The 20,241-nt window shown below is 37.0% G+C and overlaps 1 protein-coding gene across 5 annotated transcripts in view; it reads left to right on the plus strand.

Annotated features, from left to right (window-relative positions):
* Window positions 1–20,241, plus strand: part of EPB41L4A (erythrocyte membrane protein band 4.1 like 4A) — a 139,402-nt gene that overhangs the window by 58,256 nt on the left and 60,905 nt on the right. For all 5 annotated transcript variants that reach the window (XM_062600577.1, XM_062600578.1, XM_062600579.1 and 2 more), the window contains exons 3-7: window positions 5,428–5,479; window positions 6,603–6,681; window positions 10,413–10,510; window positions 13,620–13,740; window positions 19,238–19,325. In XM_062600577.1, the coding sequence (XP_062456561.1) occupies window positions 5,428–5,479; window positions 6,603–6,681; window positions 10,413–10,510; window positions 13,620–13,740; window positions 19,238–19,325 (438 nt within the window). The remainder of the gene's footprint in view (window positions 1–5,427; window positions 5,480–6,602; window positions 6,682–10,412; window positions 10,511–13,619; window positions 13,741–19,237; window positions 19,326–20,241) is intronic.

A 20,241-nucleotide genomic window follows, 5' to 3' on the forward strand; every position in this document is an offset into this window, starting at 1 on the left:
CGATACTGGCTTAGGGCTGTAAAATGCAGAAAGCGGTATCACCAAGCAAATTGAGCAGCGTATCCAAGCTGATTTCCCCTGCCCCAGTTAGTTCAGGTACAGTGCTGCGCTGACACATCCGTACTGCACCAAGATCTGGAGCTAACATGAGATTGGCACCACTGTACCTGCGTACACTGTACTTGCGTACCGTGCGTCTGCTGGATAGTGTAAATTTGTTTGAAATAAGTGTTCATCTGAGTGTTTTCTTCCCTGCTGTGTGGAATTTCTGTTTTGAGCATATGGATGTGGTAAAGCAGCATGTAGAAGGCAGCCCTTGGCAATGCATTTTGCGGATGAGTAGTTCAGAGGGGACACAGAGGCAATGGGGAGATGCAGATCTCAGTTTCTTCTAGGCTGAACAACTACTGTGAGTTGCCCTGCCACAATCTGGTCGGTTCAGTTGTGGTAAAGTTAAATATAGAGGCCAGCACCATGAATTCCATATCCTAGCAGTGTGGACTTGTGTATGTGAAGTATGTTTTTTTGATCTGTCCTATATAATTAATAAAGGAGCTGCAGCATACTTAAATTGGCAGGTGGATATACCACATTAGTAGGTGGTAGAACAGTAGCAGGTTGAATGGACTGTATGTAACTTAACTGTGGAAAAAAGGCATCGTTTTAATAAAATATTTGCTTACAATAGAAAGTGCCTATCCTTTAGAGCATTATTGTAATGTAATCTAGCATGTGTTTTGATCTCAAGAGCTTGGAAGAACAGATGAGCTGTGCTTAGCTCGTGTTTTGGTTTTTTTTGTATGAGTTTGACATTTGCCCATGAATATAGTACACTAAATTAGCTAGAAAGAAGATGACTTGTGCTGGTTAAAATAGACTGCATAGCTAGTGAAAAGAAAGTGGGAGTTGATAATACTGATTAGAAACTAGAAATTGTAGAACATTGTTACGAGAATGAAACAACCTGAACAAAGCTGATGGCCAACTGAATTAAAGGCAGTAAGAATGAAATTTTAAAGTATAGTAGGATCGAAAGGAAACTTATCTTGTGGTATAGATCTAATACTGAGTATAAGCAGTGTAACTTTAGATTCTAATAAAAAGGTGGAAGTATTTAATACATATTTGTGTTTTTAGGAAATGCCTGATGATTTATACATTTCGTTTATGATAAGGAAGTACTTTCCATTTTCAGAGTTGCTAACAAGGTTACCTAGGATATCTTCAACATAGAAGATCAACAAAGTTTGCATTGAACTTTTGCAGAAAAACTGGCCCAATAATTCTGATTGTTAATGTTGACTGAAATTATGGAAGGCTCTTGATAATTTCAGATTATAATTGAAAAATACTGGGCAATCACTTAAATGTTATGGTTTCTGTTGTAAAAGTGAAGAAAAATTGGCACATGTGAGGCGATAGGTACAACTTCGTATGAGTCTGGTTAAAATACCCAGGATTTTCGTTTGAAATTGATAAATTTGCCTCCACCAGACGCTTCATTGACTGATACCACAGCAAACATTTCAACCTAGTTAATATTTTGTTTCAATTAAATGCATGGAATTTGACCTCAATTTGACCCTGTGCAGATTCAAGGAATGAAGTTCATGGAAAAATGCTTGCACTCATTTAAGGGGCTAATTATAAATAACACATATCCCTTTCACAGCTTTGTCTCAGTTTGGAATCTTCATATTGGAGCCAGACTCGCAGAAGTACATATGACAGTAGTGCCTGTCTGCTCTTAAATACTACACATTTTTAAAAACATTCTTTTAATATATAATTCCTTCCTAAAAATGAAAAGGAGAGTTTTGTTCATCACCATTCTTAGTAAACAATAATTTCTGTAGTAAATAACACAAATAGCAAATCGTAAATAGTAATTAGTGAATTAGTAGCCATCAATTTAGTAATTTGGTAGTTGTATTTGTTAGCACTAGCGAAAAATAATTTGTTTTTTTTCCCCCCATTTCTTCTGTGAATGGTTTATTTCCCTTTCAGATGCACGTGATTTAACACCTGCAGTTGGATGGGTAAATGCTGGGTCCTCCACTACTTTGCAGTGATGGTGAACTACTTGCAAGTCAGATAACTTGCTGTCTGCACTGGAGAGATGCAGACGAGAAGTCACTGAGAAGTGGCAGGCTGAGTTGCCAAATAGATAAAAAGAAGGAGACTACATGTCTCATGCTTCAGCACCCATGAATGTTAAGTTTGTTTTCATCGCCTGCTGTGCAAGTGTATTGGGTTAGTTGGAGAGACGGCTTTTTTGTTTTCTTCCTCTTGGCTCTTTAACAATTTAACATGTGAGTTCAAAACTGTGACTCTCTCCAACGTTATTTATATGAATATACAAATGTTTGATATGTATACAACACACATTATTATGTATACATGCATAAACATGCTTGGAGGCTCTACTGCAGGGGGTCTTGTTTTTGTAAAAGTTCGTATTCCTTGTGCAACCTAGGCTTGAAGAATACCGTTTCCTTATCTGTGAAATTCCATCCATCTTTGGCTTATAAATAAAATGTTAGAAAACACCCTTTCCTACCCTCACCCCTCACATTCTTCAGAAGAATTTTGGCAGCCTTTACAATAATAAATTGCTGCACAGTGATTTTAAGCATAGGTTTGTGGCATTGCCACAACAGTAAATACTTACTGGAGAGGCGAAAAAATGGTCTAGATTCTTACACCTTCCCCTCTTTTCAATATCCCAGCCGCTAGCCAGTCTGAGCTGGACTGTTTACCTTCACCTGTGCAGCACATGAATCTAGAGGCCTACGGGACCCTCAGAAGAGCATTTTTCTAGTGCCAGCTGATACTATTTTTTTTCTAGCACAGATAGCAGCAATCTGTTTTACAGTAATGAGGGCTTAGAATTCCTCCTGTTGACTCAGTTTAGGGGAAGGAAGAGAAATATTTAGCAATAAAAATAACCAGACTTGTTCCCTTTTCTCTTTGACTTGGCAACTTGAATTGTAATACTTCAGCATCAGTTTTTTACATACAGTTCATCCATCCATACATCTAAAGCTAAAAATCAAAGAGGACCATAAAACACTAAACAATACAGCATCAAATCTTGAAGCTGATTTCAGTTCAGTTAAGGAAAATAGTATTTGCTTTAAAGACTAGTGAGTTATTTTGTGATGGATTTTGGTCTGATTTTGAAACAGCGTACTTTTGATCTCTTGCAGCAGAACACAAAGCTGTCAGTGAAAAGCAAGCTAGCTTGGCAATGTATTTTTCACACTGTGATGCCAGTTTGGGAAAGAGGGATGTTCTGAGGACAGAATGTGCTTTATAGTGTCATTTTTACCTCTTTTTTGTCCGTTGACTTTGAAATCTCTTTATTTTATCGGCTTGCTTATTGCACTAGCTCACATTATTGCTGTTTGGGAGTTCTAATAGGTGGTTTGAACAAGTTTTTCTTCCCTTCCCACCCTGAGTTGAGGTTAAAAGGTTTATATTTTTGGATAGTTACTGGATGTATTCAAAACAAACATGTATTGAATATTGTTTTTCTTTAGGAAATTTGAAATACCTTAGCATCATGCTATATCCGTGTGAAGACGTCTCAAAAGAATGTAAGAATCAAGTATAAGATTTCCTTCACGCGAGAGATGCTATCTTAATTATTTTATTTCTTTTAAAAAATTATTTTATTTCTTTTAAAATGCAGCTTATAGAATGGATAGATGATGACTCTTGTAATCTTAGTTTATGGCAGTGTTCAACAAATATTCCTGGACGTGGAATGGCAACGTCACTGTACTAGACCAAGAGCAAGGCATACAGCTTGTTCTCGTGCAGGTGGCTCAGCAGCCAATGGAAGTAGTTCGTTTTCATGTTTTGTCAAAATACTGGTAGTTGTTTACAACTCGTTTTGTATTGTTTTTCACTTTCTTCTTTATGTTACTTATTCTAATGTGAAATTCTTTACTCTGGGGATTTCTCTGGCTAGAAGAGGAAAATTTTTTGTCGATCTGTTTAGTCTTGTTCTCTATAGGGTTAGCTTGTGGGGGCAGGTGAAGAGTTGCTTGATTCATTGATCTGCAGAGTAACTTGGCTAAAAGTGAGAGGCACAAAGGCGGTAAATTCAGGCTGCCTCAAAAAGCTCTTTTCGGAAGCTGTGTTCTTCAGCCTTTTTCCTTCCCATGCTTTAAAAACGTGTGCTGTTCTTAGCTGGTCTAAAAAGCTTATGTATGAGGGCAGAGGACAGAAAAGAGTGAGGACAAAAATGGTCTCGGCAGCTGCCCCTGCACGTTTTTCTGATAATTGAATCGTAGAAATGTCAGGCTGAAAAAATAAGCTAATGCAGTGGTTGCAAGAACAGGATGTGCATCATGCTGGTGATCCACGTAGCCATCGTGAGAAGTGTCCAGCTGGTCTGCAGAACTGTGCTCAGCAGTAACGTTTAAAATACCTTTTATTAGAAGTTTGATAAAGAGGGGCAGAGTAATCTGAAATTATACAATGGGTTGTCTGTGGGCTGTTGATCAAGTGACGTGGGAGCCCTAGTAACAGTTGACCCCTTTGCAGCGCACCAAGGACACCTCGCTCAGCTCTGACACATTTGCCAGCCAGCTCTTCAGCCTGCCAAGGAAAGAGATTCTGCGCCCTTCTTCTCCCTTGGGGCACTTTGCCAGTGATTCCTTCCCCTGGTGTTAGAATGCTTTTCTGTAACTCAAAACTAAATTTTCCTTGCTTCTAGTTAAGCCAGTTTCTTCCTGTCTTGTACTCAGCGGACACGAGGAAATGTTGATCAGCGTTTTCTTACGGCAGTTTTTGGTTTTGAAAGAGTACTGCTATGCCTATCCCCCCACTTCTGTTCTTTTTGTTAGAAAACAAATGAAGCCCCTTCATTCTTGTCTGTAGGTCTTGTTTTACGTACTTTGTTGTTACTGAGTTTATATATGTACCTTTGCTGTTATTTCAGAGATAGCCTGCTTAGGTTAATCTCCCGGAAAGAAAATAGCAAGGTTGCGCATTAGCGTACTGTCTCTGTCAGATAAGGTAGACACCAAGAGGGCCCTTACATAAATCCTCCATCGAGTCAACTTGTCACGAGGCTGATATGTCGTAGCTCTTACCAAACATCCTTCCTTCTGGGGAGACGCGTTCCCTCAGAGAAGACAGGTCACATTACGCTGGTAAAGCTGTTGTTTCTCTGGTCAGAAATGGCTCTGTTGCTACCAGTTTGTCCTTAGCAGACAGAAGCGTCTCAGGCAGACAGACCGTCAACTTTAACGTAATCTTGATAAAACTTCTGTATTCTGGTGAGAAAATAAATCATTTCACCTGTGCTGTATTTGTGAGGAAAAACATCAGTGTATGAATAAACATGTAATTGAAACTATTCTATATTGATTTTCAATCTTAAGGGACTAATTTCAGTAATTCTCTTTCTCACAGTACTGGCTGGATCCTGCAAAGACCCTTGCTGAACACAAGGAATTAATAAACAGTATGTATTTAATTCAAACCTGTAAAGAAAGTATCTGAAGGTGAAACAGCAGAGAAAATATTCCATGTATATATAGCCTGTAAAGCTTTATATTCTAGTCGCAACAGATTAATAGGTCTGGAACTAATTCATTACTACAGTTCATAGCAGCATCAAATTTTCACATGAAGATTGAATCGACTGTTATTTTCTAAGGGTATTTGTGAGACTATTGTCCAAGGATTTCTCTGCCATTACACTTTTTGTTTTAGAGTAACAAATCATGCTGCTTTTAACATGTATAATTAATTTTATAGTAACTGCAATACCTCTACTATACTAACCACATGAAATTCCGTTTTTCTTCTGAAAGTAAAAATATTGCCTCTTATTGATAATGTGTTGTATGATGTTTTTTGCTGTATTGCTGTCAGTTTTTGGATATAGTATCTGTTACTTGCATTATAATTAAAGAATTTTAATAAAATTTCTTAATAAATTTAATGCTATCTGTAGAAGATGTAAAAGTAGGAGTGTGCGTGAAATATATGCAGCTGTAAGAATCTCAGGTCCAAGTTAATTGAATCTTACTCGAGAAGAACAATATATAAAAGGTGAATTAGAAAAGCTTTTCCAAATATTTATTTATTAAACTGGCATATAATTAAAATCTCTTTGTAAGATATTTGAAAATGTGGAAAGGATTAATATTCCGTATTATAATTTATCATAGGGAATTTCATATAATTCCATCTTTCAAAAGTTTCAGTACAATCTAAAGCTCAAAAACAAGCATTAAAAAAAAAACTTGGAGAAATAGTTAGCATTGAAGTTTAAAGTTAAAATCTTCAAAATAAGAACTCCAAATAGAATATGAGATATGCATAAGTAGACACAGACTAAAAAAAAAAAAAAAAAAGAGAGATCTAGTTTAAATTTTTTTTATCCTTGTGTTACCAGTATTTAATTATTTATTTTTCATATGTTATGAATGTAGATGTTCTACTTTGCTGAAGAATGTTATGTAGCTGTGTTAGGATTTATTGGTGACTTCAAGTTTTATAAGCTTCATAGTAGGTGTTTTGTAATCAAATAATATTCATAACTGTAATCTTTTTCCACTGTCTTTTTTTTTTCCACTCAGATGGACCACCGTACACTCTGTATTTTGGCATTAAATTCTATGCAGAGGATCCATGTAAACTTAAGGAAGAAATAACAAGGTGCAGTATTTTGATACATGTACAATTTGTTGGTTTTATAGTAGTAGTCCATTAGAGACAGGTGCATACTGCTATGGTGTGACTGGGTTGGTTTTGCTTGAGCATCTGTCTTTATGAATACTCCATAATGAAATTTAGAGTTTACTTGGGTATCTAAATACAGCGGATTTTCTTCTTTATTGGTCATACCTTAAATTCCAGGACTGTTTTTCAAGAGGATTTCTCTTTTGTACTTCTAAAAATATGTGAAGGAAATTGAAGAGCTATGTACTTTTGATTCTTTTGAATAAGGTTGGCGTCTGAAATAATATGAGGATGCATGCGCACACACACATTTGCATGAACTCTCACATAGAGGCTTTTCCATTTTCTTTATTTATGAAAGATTGTAGAGAATTTTATATTCAAAGGAAACTTTGAAAATTGTGGTAGGTAGATGGATAAAATTAGTGTACTAACTTGCATTAATAAATGCCAAAATATTTCTTTTGATGTCCAAGTTTGTGCTCAAGAGGAATATGACACGTGAGAATTTATTTGAATATATGCAGGGATTTTAATTTTCCTTAATCAAAGATGGCAGTTGTTACAGCGTAAGCAGAATAATTTTCGCATAACACAATGAGATTTTTTTTTCTCTAAGGGCACTGCAGTAACAGAAGTCTCAATATTAACAAGATTGATGTTGACCTGGTAAAAATAAATAAAAATATGACACTGCAGATAAAAAGCATAAGCTGGATGCAATGTAATGCCCTTCTATCCTGAAAGTTTGATATAATTTTACTGTACTTTTCCAGAACTACTTTCAGTCCTGCTCACAGGGTAGAAAAGATGGCCCAGGGAAAAAGAACTTCAGCAACAGAATCTGTTGTGATTACTACTTGGGAGGCAGGTCAGATTTATGTCTGTGGAATAACAACAGCTAAATTTTCAAAAACTGTATTTGGTTTCCTTGTAATAAAGTAAGTCTGTGATTTGCATTGCTGATTTGGTGTGCAAATCTAGTCAAGAAGCATTTTGGCATAAATAGTAAGCCTCTATTTTTGTGTGTACAGTGTTTCCTCATGCAGAAGTTGCACCCTAGAAGGTGCAGAGGTACGTAAGAAAAGAATACACTTATAACTACAGTCTTTAAAAAACACATTGAAGAATAGCCAAATGCCATCGAACTTCATGAGCATTTATTCCTATAGTCTCTTAAACCCTGGAAGGAAGAAACACACTTTCAGAAAAAATGTAATAATAAAATCACAAAAATAAACCCTTCCACCTAGAAGGGATTACAGCTATTCTTTCTCTTCATAATAGTAATTTTCAGCAGTAATGTGATTCCAGTGGTATGCTGTGCTTATTTGGACCATGTATTTGTTATTTTAATGGACATGCGAGTGGAGTCTGTTGTTACTAGATTTTAATGATCTGTGGCATTACATGATTACTATTTGCAAATAATGAAAACCTGTCAAATTTGTAATTGCTTCACACCAAAATCTAATTTTGGTTTGTAGGCAAAAGCTAACACTGAGGTGATTCCTATTAACATTTACTGGATGTGTTTGCTAGAGCTGCGCTTAGGTACTATTATGTATGCACGACAAACTTAACAGCGAACAAGATGAGAATACTTTAGGTAAAAGTTTGGACAAAAGGCCTAGTTCTTTGAGGAGCTTGGTGGCTTCAGTGGGAATTGAGAATGTTCATCACTTTGTAGGAGTCACTCAAGCCCTTGACAGTTACTGCCTCTGACTGTTTTTTGCAAGGAGGTGAGTTTTGTTGCAAAGTCGTTGTTCTGTTTTATTCTGAGCTTATGTACTGGAAATAAAATGATACGGACACGTGCTGCATGGGAAGGACATTGATAGCACTGTTCTGTTGCTGAAGCTCTGCACTGTAGAGCTACGTAAGAGCTAAAAGAAAGACGAGTGTGTATCATAAACTTATTTCATGTTAAAAAGAAGATGCTGTGTGCTCCATAGTAGATTTAAAATCTTCTTTATCATCATTGTCATTCATACAGAAGAATATTTGTGTAGATGGGACTGGCAAAACCTAGATAGAAGCAATATTGAGATACTACCTAGAGAGAAGAAACCCTGAGTGTGTATGCTTTGTATCTCCTGATGACATTCTCAAAAACCTTGTGTGCAAGGCCCTTGACTCTTAGGGGTGGAAAATACTAGCCATTTGTTTAAGGATTGACATTCCCTACTGTAATATCACACAGCACAGCACATATTCTGGGGATTATTAACGAGAAAGAAATGAGTATCCTTATGCAGAGACTTATTTAGTTTGATAAACTCTAGCAATTGTTACTGAGTCTTAAATAGTTTAAGGATCAGCTGTCACGCAACCTACAGTTTGTGAACTTCTGAAGGAAAAGAATAGTTGCACTTTGAACTTACAGAGCATTCTACGGTGTTTTCATGAGTAATGTGTACACAGAATAAACCAGTTACAATGTAGCTGAATGACTCTTCTGTAGATGAAGTTGAATTAATGAATAATGAAATAACTGCATGCATGTATGCGTAACCAAAATTTTTCTTAAAAAGTGCCTTTTCAGTATTGCTTTTTTATGGACTTGGTGTAAGAAATTCATATAAGGTTCTGTAAAACACTGTGTAAATCTATTGTACTAAAAACAGACAAAACAAAACAAAGTGTGTTTAAATAGATTTGCTAGAATGAGTACAGGGAGTTGAAAAACCAAACAGGTCCCTTGCCTGATGACTTATTTTCTTGCCTTTGCATTTCCATCCATTTTGTGCATATTGTTTCACTGTAATTCAGCACTGGAAAGACAGGAGGAGGTGTGGCAAATGCAGGTATCTGTGTTCAGCTGACATCTGATGTCTGAACAGTTTGTCTGCTGTGTGTTGAATATGTACATTGGAGGTTGAAGAGCATATATAAGATGTTTTGGTTTGCATCTGGTGTAATGCTAGAAACTGAGAGCGCTGCATCTGTAAAAAATATTCTTAAAAGCTTTAATTTTTACCTTGACTTTTCAGTTCTACTTCTGATTTTGAATTCAGTGTGGCTTTACTTTGAGACCTGAGTATGTACTTCATCAAGTGGATGTAAAAGAGGTTACAACTCCAAAATTTTGTTTTATCCCTGCTGCCTCTGTTCCAAAACAGCTGGTGGTCTGCACTGAGACAAATACAGTTAGCTGCTGGTAAAATATCCACCTATTTCTTCGTGATGGGACAGACCCAATGAAATTTGCTTCCTGCTATAGACTTGCTATTTCTGATACGCAGAGAGGAAACAATTGGTTCAAGGGATGTCTAATGTCCAGTTCTCCCCGAGGTTGATCCAGGGGGGAGTTTAACTAATCAGGTTAAACTTTGGCCATTTGATAGATTTGTAACAGAATTTTTCTGATTTTTAGCCCTCTTCCCCGTTTCCTGACTACTCTATGAAAGTCAAAAGAGTAAAATTATATTTTTATGAGGAAAATTAATTTTGTCTGCTCAGTAGAAGCAGATGGGAAAACTGCTCCACTAGCAGTTCTCCAGTACCCAATTTCTTTCACTAGATTAATCATAGTTGTTACTTCAAGGTTAGGAGGAGAAAAGTAGATGATAGTCAAAAATTATATTCCTGTCTGAATTAACTATGTTGTGTGGTATGTTTTTAGTTAACTGGAAGATGATGAAATATTACTTGGTGCATCAGGCTCAATGCTGAAGTAATGGCATGATTTCTTCTCTCTGTTTTAGGTATCAGTTTTTCTTGCAGGTCAAGCAAGATGTTTTACAGGGCCGCTTGCCTTGTCCAATCAACACTGCAGCGCAGCTGGGAGCATATGTGATTCAGTGTAAGTTCTTCTGGTCAGCTAAGAGCTTATTTCTTTTAATCATGTATTATGATATGATTCACTTTAAGTGTTGACTGAAAACTTAAATAACACTTTATGTGCTCATTTCAGAACAGAACAAAACAAGTTAGATCTGTTTGTACCAGAGAGCTGTAAATAGATGCACTTACTGAGTAGAGGATGTGGAAATAATACAGAAATTAATAATATAGAAATAATGCAGAAATTAATGACAAAAAATTTTGAAAAGTCAGATTATATGAATTACCTTCTGAGGAGTCTGCCAAACACTGTTTGTCTTGCCTAGGAATACCTTATTTTGTACTTATGACATTACACATAGAATATGTCAACAACACTTTCTTTTTCCTATAGCATATTTTTTTACTTGATCAGGTAGTTTACAGAGTTGATAGGTCATTGGCAGCCACCAGCCAACACATTCTGTCAACTAAAAGAATCTTTCAAAAATTACATTATGACAATATGAATGTGCCTCTGCTTGAAGAGAGGATGTATTTTGACCTGAAGTGAAGAGTTTTAATTCTTCCTGTCACTTATCTGCATTCATCCTTCAGTAGTTAGCTTTTCAGAAGTGGAAGTTATTCCTATATACTTGATAGAACTACCGATCAATTAGGAAGGAGCTGTGTGTCTACCAGTTACTGCTCTTACGCTGCAGCTCAAGCTCTACGTTCATACACAGTAGGTAATGTGCGTATTAGGCAATAGGAAAAATTGTATGACAGTCAGGAGATGACTGCATGATTCGTTTTACATTAGATTTTTTTTCTTGTGTGTGATACATATTAAGCAAAGATGATCGACATTATTGATATTCCAACTGTGATTCAACAACAGATAATACAAGATAAAAAATAGTCCTCCTTTCATTTCTGCTTTAGAATAATGAGGCAAAACGAAATGACTTGTATACGAAACGTGAATGGATATCACTCTTAGTGATCAGAACACTTAGTTCTGATTTTTCATATGTTTATTTTTCACTGACATTTTGCCATCGACTTGACATACTCTGAAAAAACTCTTTGCAGTGCACTTTTCACTTTACAGGCAGTTGTACATTCCCTGAAAAAATACTATAGTATTTGAAGCAGGAAGTTACGTAACGATGGTAACAACTTAAACATACTATGAGAAATGAGTAAATAAAAATAAATTCTTGTCATTTACTCATTTTTATAAGATGGTTAGATTGTGGAAGACTGCTGTTTTGATATAAAATCTTGTTTATATGATTTAATCTCAGTTCTTTTATGGGAAAACAATGAGGAAGTTCACACAACAGAGGTTAGTTAAAGCATAGCAAAGAGTAGAAAGAGTAGACAATTAAATTGAGACTTGGCGTGAGTAAATATACATTTCCGTTGACGCTATAAGAAGTGTTGTCTTTTTATTTAAGGCCTGCAGTTGTACCTGAGGTACATCTATGTCAGATATTTAAAATACAAAGCCAAAGCATCAGCACTGAGGTCAGCAGCCTTTCCAAGGGTGATATGCCAGGCTATGTTACTTGCTTTTCTGAACTGGAGTGAGCTGCATTTGTTGGAATTCAGCAAGAGCTGAGAAGCTCTACTCGTTACAGCAGCAGGCTGTGGCAGGCGCTGTACCAGGGGCACCTTTCCCTCATGGAGGTAGCAGCTGCTGCTGGGTTCAGGAGCCAGAGGGCACGCATCCTGTCCGCCTTCTGCTCCCAGCTGCTGGCCCTGCATATGCCCTTCAGATGATGCTGGGGTGTCATCTTTGGTGTCTACATTCAACCTTTCCTTGACACGTGAAGCTTGCGCCTCCTTTTGTGGGCAAAGACTGCAGACTATTATAGTGATAATGGTGGAAAACACAGTACCCATGGCACAGTTTGGAGAATATACCAATCCTGGTGTTTAATCTGACCTGTTTCTATTAAAAATGCTGAAATTCTTGCTGTTGTAGCTGTTCCTGATGATTCTTTTATAGGCAAGAAACACATTGTTTTTAGAGAGATTTTTTCAAGGAGCTTCTCAACATTTCCCTAACAGAGAACTGTCTTGTTCTGGAAGTGTTATTGTGATCAAGAAAGAAACATGAGTGGTTAGTGGAGCCTTTTCCTTCATGGCCCTTATAGTCTCCTTTTGGCTGTGTTTATCCTGCTTTGGCCTCAGTTGGCATTGGATAGAAACCTTTAGTGAAGATTTTCTCAGAGAGGCCCCACCTGTGCCAGTTTTGCTCACGATTATTCAAACAAATTAACATATTAACTGTAACATAGTTTCTCAGATGCAATTCATTATAATTAAGATCAGCAGAGGTGGGTTATGGTAAAGGTGCACATTTACATTATAATTGTATGACAAATGTAAAATGATATAAGGTATGTAAATTCTATTTTTCAAAGAAAAATGTGTTTGATTATTCGTTAAAATTTTTTTAAGAAAATTTTTCAATTATTTTGATTTTGAAAGTTAATGTTCAGAAAATATATTGATACTTTATCAGAGAATTACATCTTCTGATTCCTCACAAGAAATGATGCCTTTCTTCAAAGGACCTACCTCTAGGTCTGTCTCGTGATACTTGTCTACATTCCTATTCAGACTTTGACATTTCTGTTAAAAGTTCTATCTATAATGTTATAACTTATGAGGGCAAATGTTGTAACTTATGAGTTCACAAATATTCTAAGAACTGGACTTTGCTTCTGCATTTGTTTTACATATGCTGCCAAATAACATACAGCATCAAATTTCAACTTATACTGTCTTGGACAAAATTAGATCTAGTTCTGTGAAAGTGATATTGTAAAAGTGATCTGTAAAAGTCAATATTCCTAGCTGTTTGAACCTTCAATTTCTCTCCTTTTTTTTTTTTTTTTTTTTTTTTTTGGGGGGGGGGGCACTAATATTCACAGCTCTCTACATAAACAGCAGATTATCTTGTATTTCTCCTCTTCAGAAAAACAGGTTTTGAGTTTTAATGTGACTGTATGGTGAAACAACACTCACTTGGGTAAAGGTGAATTGACACAAGTAGATGGATTAGATGATACACTTTTTGGTTAACATAAAGCATTGAAAACTGATGATCTTTTTTCTTTTCTTGTGTACCATAGCTGAGCTGGGGGACTATGACCCGTATAAGCATACTGCAGGTTATGTTTCAGAGTACCGTTTTGTTCCAGACCAGAAGGAAGAACTGGAAGATGCCATAGAACGAATACACAAAACTCTAATGTAAGAATTCAGTAATGTTGGGAACTTTGCATTTAAAATCAGATTTGGAAATGCTTGGTAAGTGCAAACAGGGAGCACCTTATACTGCCAGCTGGAAGTCTGCAGACTTGAGGAGACACAGAGCATCCTGTTATGTCCCTCAGAAAAATAGAATAGAAACATTTTTTATGTTTGAAATTATTCTTTTCAGAACTCAATAGGAAAATAAATGGATGATGTCTGTCAGGCCTAGGTATGAGTGTTTCTGAACCAGAGTTTTAACAGTTGTCCTGTCTTCTCTTAGTTTGTTGTAGTGGAAAAGAAAGACGTCTAAATCTTCTGAATTGTTTGAGTTGTGTTCCCTGTTCCAGCACAGATTTCCTCTATAATTTTGGACAAATTACTTATGTCCATGTTTCAATCTACTCTCCATAAAATGGGGGTAATAATTTCTTTTCCTTATCCTGTCCTGCGTATTCCAATAATGAATTGTTAGGATAAAAAAAACTTCTAATATAGTAATGTACAGCACTAAGTACAATGAAGTGTCTCTTTTCTTGCCAGATTCTTAGCTGGGATAAGGAAGGGGTGCTTGTAGCAACCTGCATAAATCTTTGTGAGAGCAACTCGCATTGCAGGAGATACCAGGAAAGCAATTTGTATGCCTATGGCTTAAGTGATAGTCTCAGCTGCAGCATCTATATGAATTAAAGAGGCAGTTTGTTTTTACAGGCATAAAATCCTTTCATTGTATTAACAACGTGTCTTACGTAAAACATACTGGCAGCGATCAATTTAATGGATTCCACAATAAGGAGGAGCATATGAGTCATAAGAAAAAAAGCCATACCTAGAAACAAAATCATCAGGCAGCACTAAAGAACTCTAGATGTTGGAAATGCTGGCTTCTGGACAAAAACCAAACAAATTCTAAAACTTCACATGAACATAAAAGCAGTAGGAACGCAAGATAACTGGTGAGCATCAGAAGAGTTTTGGTCTAAACTGAATCAGGCAATACAGAAGTTCACAGACATCAAAACTGCACCTGAAAACCTTTCTCTGGTGTTAGAAGGAACTGAGAAGGCATAAATGAGGCAGGGAGCAAGTGGTTGCAGGAGTAGAATATTAGGCTTACAACAGACAGGATGAAAGGGATCTGAAGAGATCTGAAGCAGATATATCAACAGACTTAGGGATTCATTCAATCTTAACTTAACCTTGGAAGAGATTGGAAAAGACAGATTCATTGTGATGATAGAGGCTTGCAAAGCTTCTCCATCTTCCGGGTAGTGGAATGATAATCAACTTGAATACAAAAAAATACATGTTGTACTATCTTTAACGTGATGGGCAATCTCTGCCTGATAGTGGACCCCAAGATGCTGCTTTGGGATTCATGTGATTCTCTTACCTGATTGCAATTTGTGCTTGTGACATCTCCCCTTGATTATGGATCAAAGCAGTGGGAAGCAAAACTGCAATAAGGACAACCAGAAGATGGACTGGAGAGGTAAGCTGTTAAGCAAAGAAAGATAAGGACTAGTAACCTCTGGCCCCTTTTGTTCTGTCAGCACTCAAGTAAGAAATAACAGGAACATTAGAGAGGAAAAAATAAAACAACCTCACCTGGAAGTTGGAGCAAAGAGCATAACGAGTTTTTTGGAGGTGGCCTCAGAGAGGTGGAAAGAACTACTTTCTAACCCACTTACTCATTTCTAGAAATAGTCTTCTGTGTATGAAATCTCAGTAGTTTCAATGAGATCAGTTTTAGAATGAAGTTCACTTGGTATGTGAGTGACAGAGGCAGAATGAGCAGTCGCTGTGTGAAAGCACAGGAAGTCAGAAAGATCTGGCTGCCCAGCCTGAGTGTCAGACTGCAGTGCCTTCAAAACTGCAAAACGTAAACCTGGTTTTGCGAATAAAATGTATGAAAGAAGCTCATACTGTAGATAAAGCCAAAATAAACATTTACTTTTTTTTATCTCTAACTTCATATTCCTAGTAAATGTAAAAGAATCTTGTTCTAACAAATCCAAGTTAGGTGCAATTGTGATATAACTAATTATTAAGATAAGAGCAGTAAGAAACATTTTATGAGTATGTTCATCATACCTTTTGTCAAAGTCATGTAGAGATAATCAGAACTAGCCATCTTGTATTTAGATCTAGATTTCTTGATTCTCCTGCTGTAATAAAGCCTCGATCTGGGTAAAGGTTAAGTAGTTCCTTGCCTCTAGTTCTATATGTTAGTGTTCAGTTTACCTGTTTAATGAGAATAGGTATTAACTCATAGCTGTGAACTTTGAAAAGTTCTCTTGTGATTGGAATGCATTCCAGTTGCCACGTTACCTTGAACTTTCTCTTTTAGGGAAGAGAATCTGTTATTAAATAATTATTTCTGTATGGTTGCCTGACTGCTCTGTAATAATTGATGCATTTCAGAGAATCTTACTGCAGATCTTTCTGTAAAACATAGAAGTACTGTTTTTTTCTGTTCTAGAGATGGATAACTGAGGTACAGGGAGTTTGTTTGGGTCAACATCACTGGGACTGGCTTTGAGAAATGAAACTTGAGATTAATTCCAGATTACCAATGCTAAGCAACCATCATTCCTTTCTCTTTAGTTTCTTTGCTCATTTGTGTAATAAATCAGACTATGATTTATTTCATCTCAAAGAGTTTGTAACCTTAAAGATGAAATTTAGAAGCAGAGGGAGCAGCGGTTGTGAAGGGGAGTGGTAGGTGTCTTAACAATAGTGGTTTTACATGCTTACTGAGCCAGAACTCTGATACTGCTCTGGTCCTTGGCTGCAGTTAGGTGATTTAGGGATTTAGAGGCATCAGAAAAAAGAGTGACATCAAAGCGCACGTGTTCAGCCTGACAGCATCAGCACTGCCAGCATGCCTTCTGAACACACGTGAGAACTGTCTCTGGATAAAAATTTTTCTAGCTAGAATGACTGAAGGCATATCCATGATTTTTCTCACCTACTTGGAACGTTTTACAAATGTTCTGTGAAGCTCAGCTCTCAGTTTTTACACAGCATAGTAGATATTCTGGAATTTGTTCAAAGTGAAGTTTTTGGAGCAAGTTTCTGAATCACATAAGGTGGGAGAACTTAGAGATGGGGGGGTTATTCTGGTTGCATCAAGTCTCTCCTGCCTAATGTTGTTGTCCCAAATGTAAACCAGCGTGACAGTCCCGAGGTGAAATGCAAGAGCGCACTGTGATTATACTGCCATGCGTATCTTCAACAGCAAACAGTGGCTTCAGCTCTTGCACACGAGGAAGCAGACACTCAGGTTGCTGCAGGAGGGTTATGATCCTTCCGTGCAAGTGGTAGAGCTCGTGTTGGCCCTCTTATATCGTCTGCACCAAACTGCAGCAGGTCAAGGGCTAACTGATACTTGGCAAGTTGGTGTGTTTTGAATCAGTATTGCATGTTACCAGTGAGGCATAAGGAAAGCTGAAATGCTCGTGATAGGTTTAAGAGTGGCTTGCAGTATTGTTTAGGGTAATCAGTGGGTGTCAGGTGCTCTTTTTTTTTTTTTTTGTCCAGCTGAAGGAGAGGTGCATATTTATTACTGACTACGAAGTTTGTTTCGGATTTGGGATGTACTGGCAAGATCCGTGATGCTGAGGAGAGCTTATATGTTTGTATATAGTAGAAAAGAAGCATTTATTTTTTGTGGTGTTGGGAACAGTTTTAGTTCTTGATCTTGCCTGCTCCCCTCCACATTGTCTCCTCCATCTAAATTTGGGAGGATGTACCCTTCTCTTCCTTTAGTGGCTCCAGCTTACATCTTCACAGACAAACTCTTCACTGAGTATTTTTGCAAATATACATATTTATATATTAGGTATAATTTTACAAATGTTAATATATACACTCAGTTGACATCTGGTACTTTCAGAGACAAGTGGGATTGGTGGGTAAGTGCACAAGCAATATTTTATGCATTTTGCTCGTATTTGTGAGAGTTTTGATTTAAAAAATCAAGCTGTGGAGTGAATTTTTAAAGCAGCAGTGGCTAAAAGTAGTGCCAAATTTGACGACTCTGACATTCTGAATACCAGCGTTCTACATATTATGAATCAGAGATGAACCACTGATCATCTGGAAACGAGAGCTCTTGAGGAAAGGACTTTGTTACAAGCTTCAAGTCTGCTGTTTCTCTAGGACTTCTCGGAAACAAGGACGAACACTGGAGACTGTGTCAGTGCTGACCTGTGGATGAGACAGGGTGAAGCAGCTTGTCTCAAATGCAGAGAAGCCGTTTTAAAAACTTAAACTATTGCATTTATGTTAGCACTGCCTTTTCATGCATCACACTTCATGTGTTTTTTTTACCTTGTCAGGCATAAAACAAAAGTTGCAAAAACTTGGAAAGTATCTGCCAGGCTGAAGGGAATGGAGAGACAGGAGAAAATGTATATATTGCAAGATTTTTCAAGTCTTGTGTCAAGAGTTTGAGCTCTGCTTCACACTTTGAATATGAGTGGCCGCAAATGCAGTGAAGTATTTCTCCAAGATAATAATTACTGGGTGAAGCAGGGGATGCATTTTTTAGAGTTGATGCTTATGGGATCACGGGCTGTGCTGCACTTTCTCAGTAATATTCTAGTAGCATTCATAGAAACTTTAAAAAGGAGTGAGGATGAAAATACAGTTTCAATTACTTGAGGCTTGCAGCAGATGGTCTTACTGTTGTATCAATGGCAATTGTTAAGTGAAGAACATATTAAATTCTGAGAAGTCCATTGTTGAACGCTATGAGTTTATTTAGTCTTTTTGAAAATAATCCTTCCTCAATGATGTCCAATATGTTCCTAATAGACAGTTTTTCTCCACTGTTCTCTGTTTCTCCCCATCATGCAGCTGATAGGAGTTATTAACTGATGCATTGATATTTGCAGATAGAAAGGCAAGTTGGGTGTGTGAAACTGCTAATCTCTTGCAACAGATCCCAAACTTTGTTTTTACAGTAGCTGGCTTGGATATTACCAGCTGGCCTGACTTCCTGTAGGCAGCTTTATGAAGAAAAGAGTATTTCGTCTGAAGTCATGAACCCTGCTTTCAGAAATCCTTGCTAGCCTCTGCAGTGCTGTGAGAAAACACTCTCCCAGTCAGTCACTCATTCCTGATTTATTAATAATTATGTAGTTATTTGAAAAAAAGATTATTTTGCATATTCAAACCTAAAAATGAAGTGTCTGAAGCATGTTTGAGACAGCGGGGCATTAGTGTGGTAGCCAGAATAAGAGTAGCCACCCTCTTTAATATTTTATATATGATAGCATCTTACAGCAGAGAATTTTACAGTAAAATTTTATGCCCGCTGTACAGTCTTACTTGGAGCCAGCAGACATACAGACATACAGATAATGGCAGTCTACACGAAAGGTAGAAAGTGTTGCATGCCTGTCCAGCAAACTATTTTTATTAATACGACTTAGAAATTCTAGTATCTTTACTGGAAGCACAAAGTTCTTACACAGAATGTTATTTACAGGGGTCAAGTTCCTGCTGAGGCAGAAGCGAATTACTTAGGGGTGGCCAAATCCCTGGAAATGTATGGAGTTGATCTCCATCCTGTTTATGTAAGTATTGTTTATAATTACATATTTTAAATTTGCAGAAAATCTCCTGTACTGGAGAGGAGGAGAGTATTTGTACTGTCTAGTCATCAGGTAATACTGTAGAAGAAAAAATGGTACTTAAGAAGTCTAAAGAAACACGTATTTACAGACTGAATGGATTAAATCTTTCACACATACAGAAGCCTAATGGGTTTCAGATGAAAGACTGTGATTGTATTACTCCTATGAAAGACAATCAACTGTACTAGGAAAAAACAGTGCTGATAAATTGGAAGGCATTAGTGTAAGTGTCAGAAAAGATAAAGAAGGTTATAATTCCTGTTTGACACAAGAATTTGCACGTTGTTCTTTTGCAAAGAACACAGTGAATAAGAGATGAAAAGGTTACAGAATCATTGCAAAAGGCAACCAAAAGCAAGGGAGCATGTCTGTAGGAGCAGACTGTAGGAGCATGTCTGACTTGTTTTGATATTCAATGTGAAGGCTTTGCTAAAGAGTCAGAGCATGTTTACAGCTTTTTCTCTACGATATAACGCAGCATTGCAAGTTGTCTGTATTGCCTCAGCAGATCCTTCCACCTCTTTTGTAAAACAACATGTATTTTGGGATTGGATCGAAGCCATCACCTGAGGGCTATGTGCTACTCATAGAAACATCATTCTGTCTTTTCTGTCTTGTTTGAATAGTTGTGCTCATGGCAGAATGGCAGGGTTTTTTTGTTTCTTTTTTTTTTTGAATAAAAGAATATCAGAAGTTCAAAGGGGGAGTTGTAATGTAAATAGTTCACTGAGTTAGATGTCAGTACTCTGTAAAATTATTTAAAAGAAAATAAAGAAGTCAAGACGCTACCAAAAGATTAAGTATGCATTTCCACCTGACATCGTGTAGCCTACAACATGAAATATATTTTTTAATA

This window comes from Rhea pennata, chromosome Z (genome assembly GCF_028389875.1).
Source record: "Rhea pennata isolate bPtePen1 chromosome Z, bPtePen1.pri, whole genome shotgun sequence".
In the NCBI taxonomy this organism is placed as follows: domain Eukaryota; kingdom Metazoa; phylum Chordata; class Aves; order Rheiformes; family Rheidae; genus Rhea; species Rhea pennata.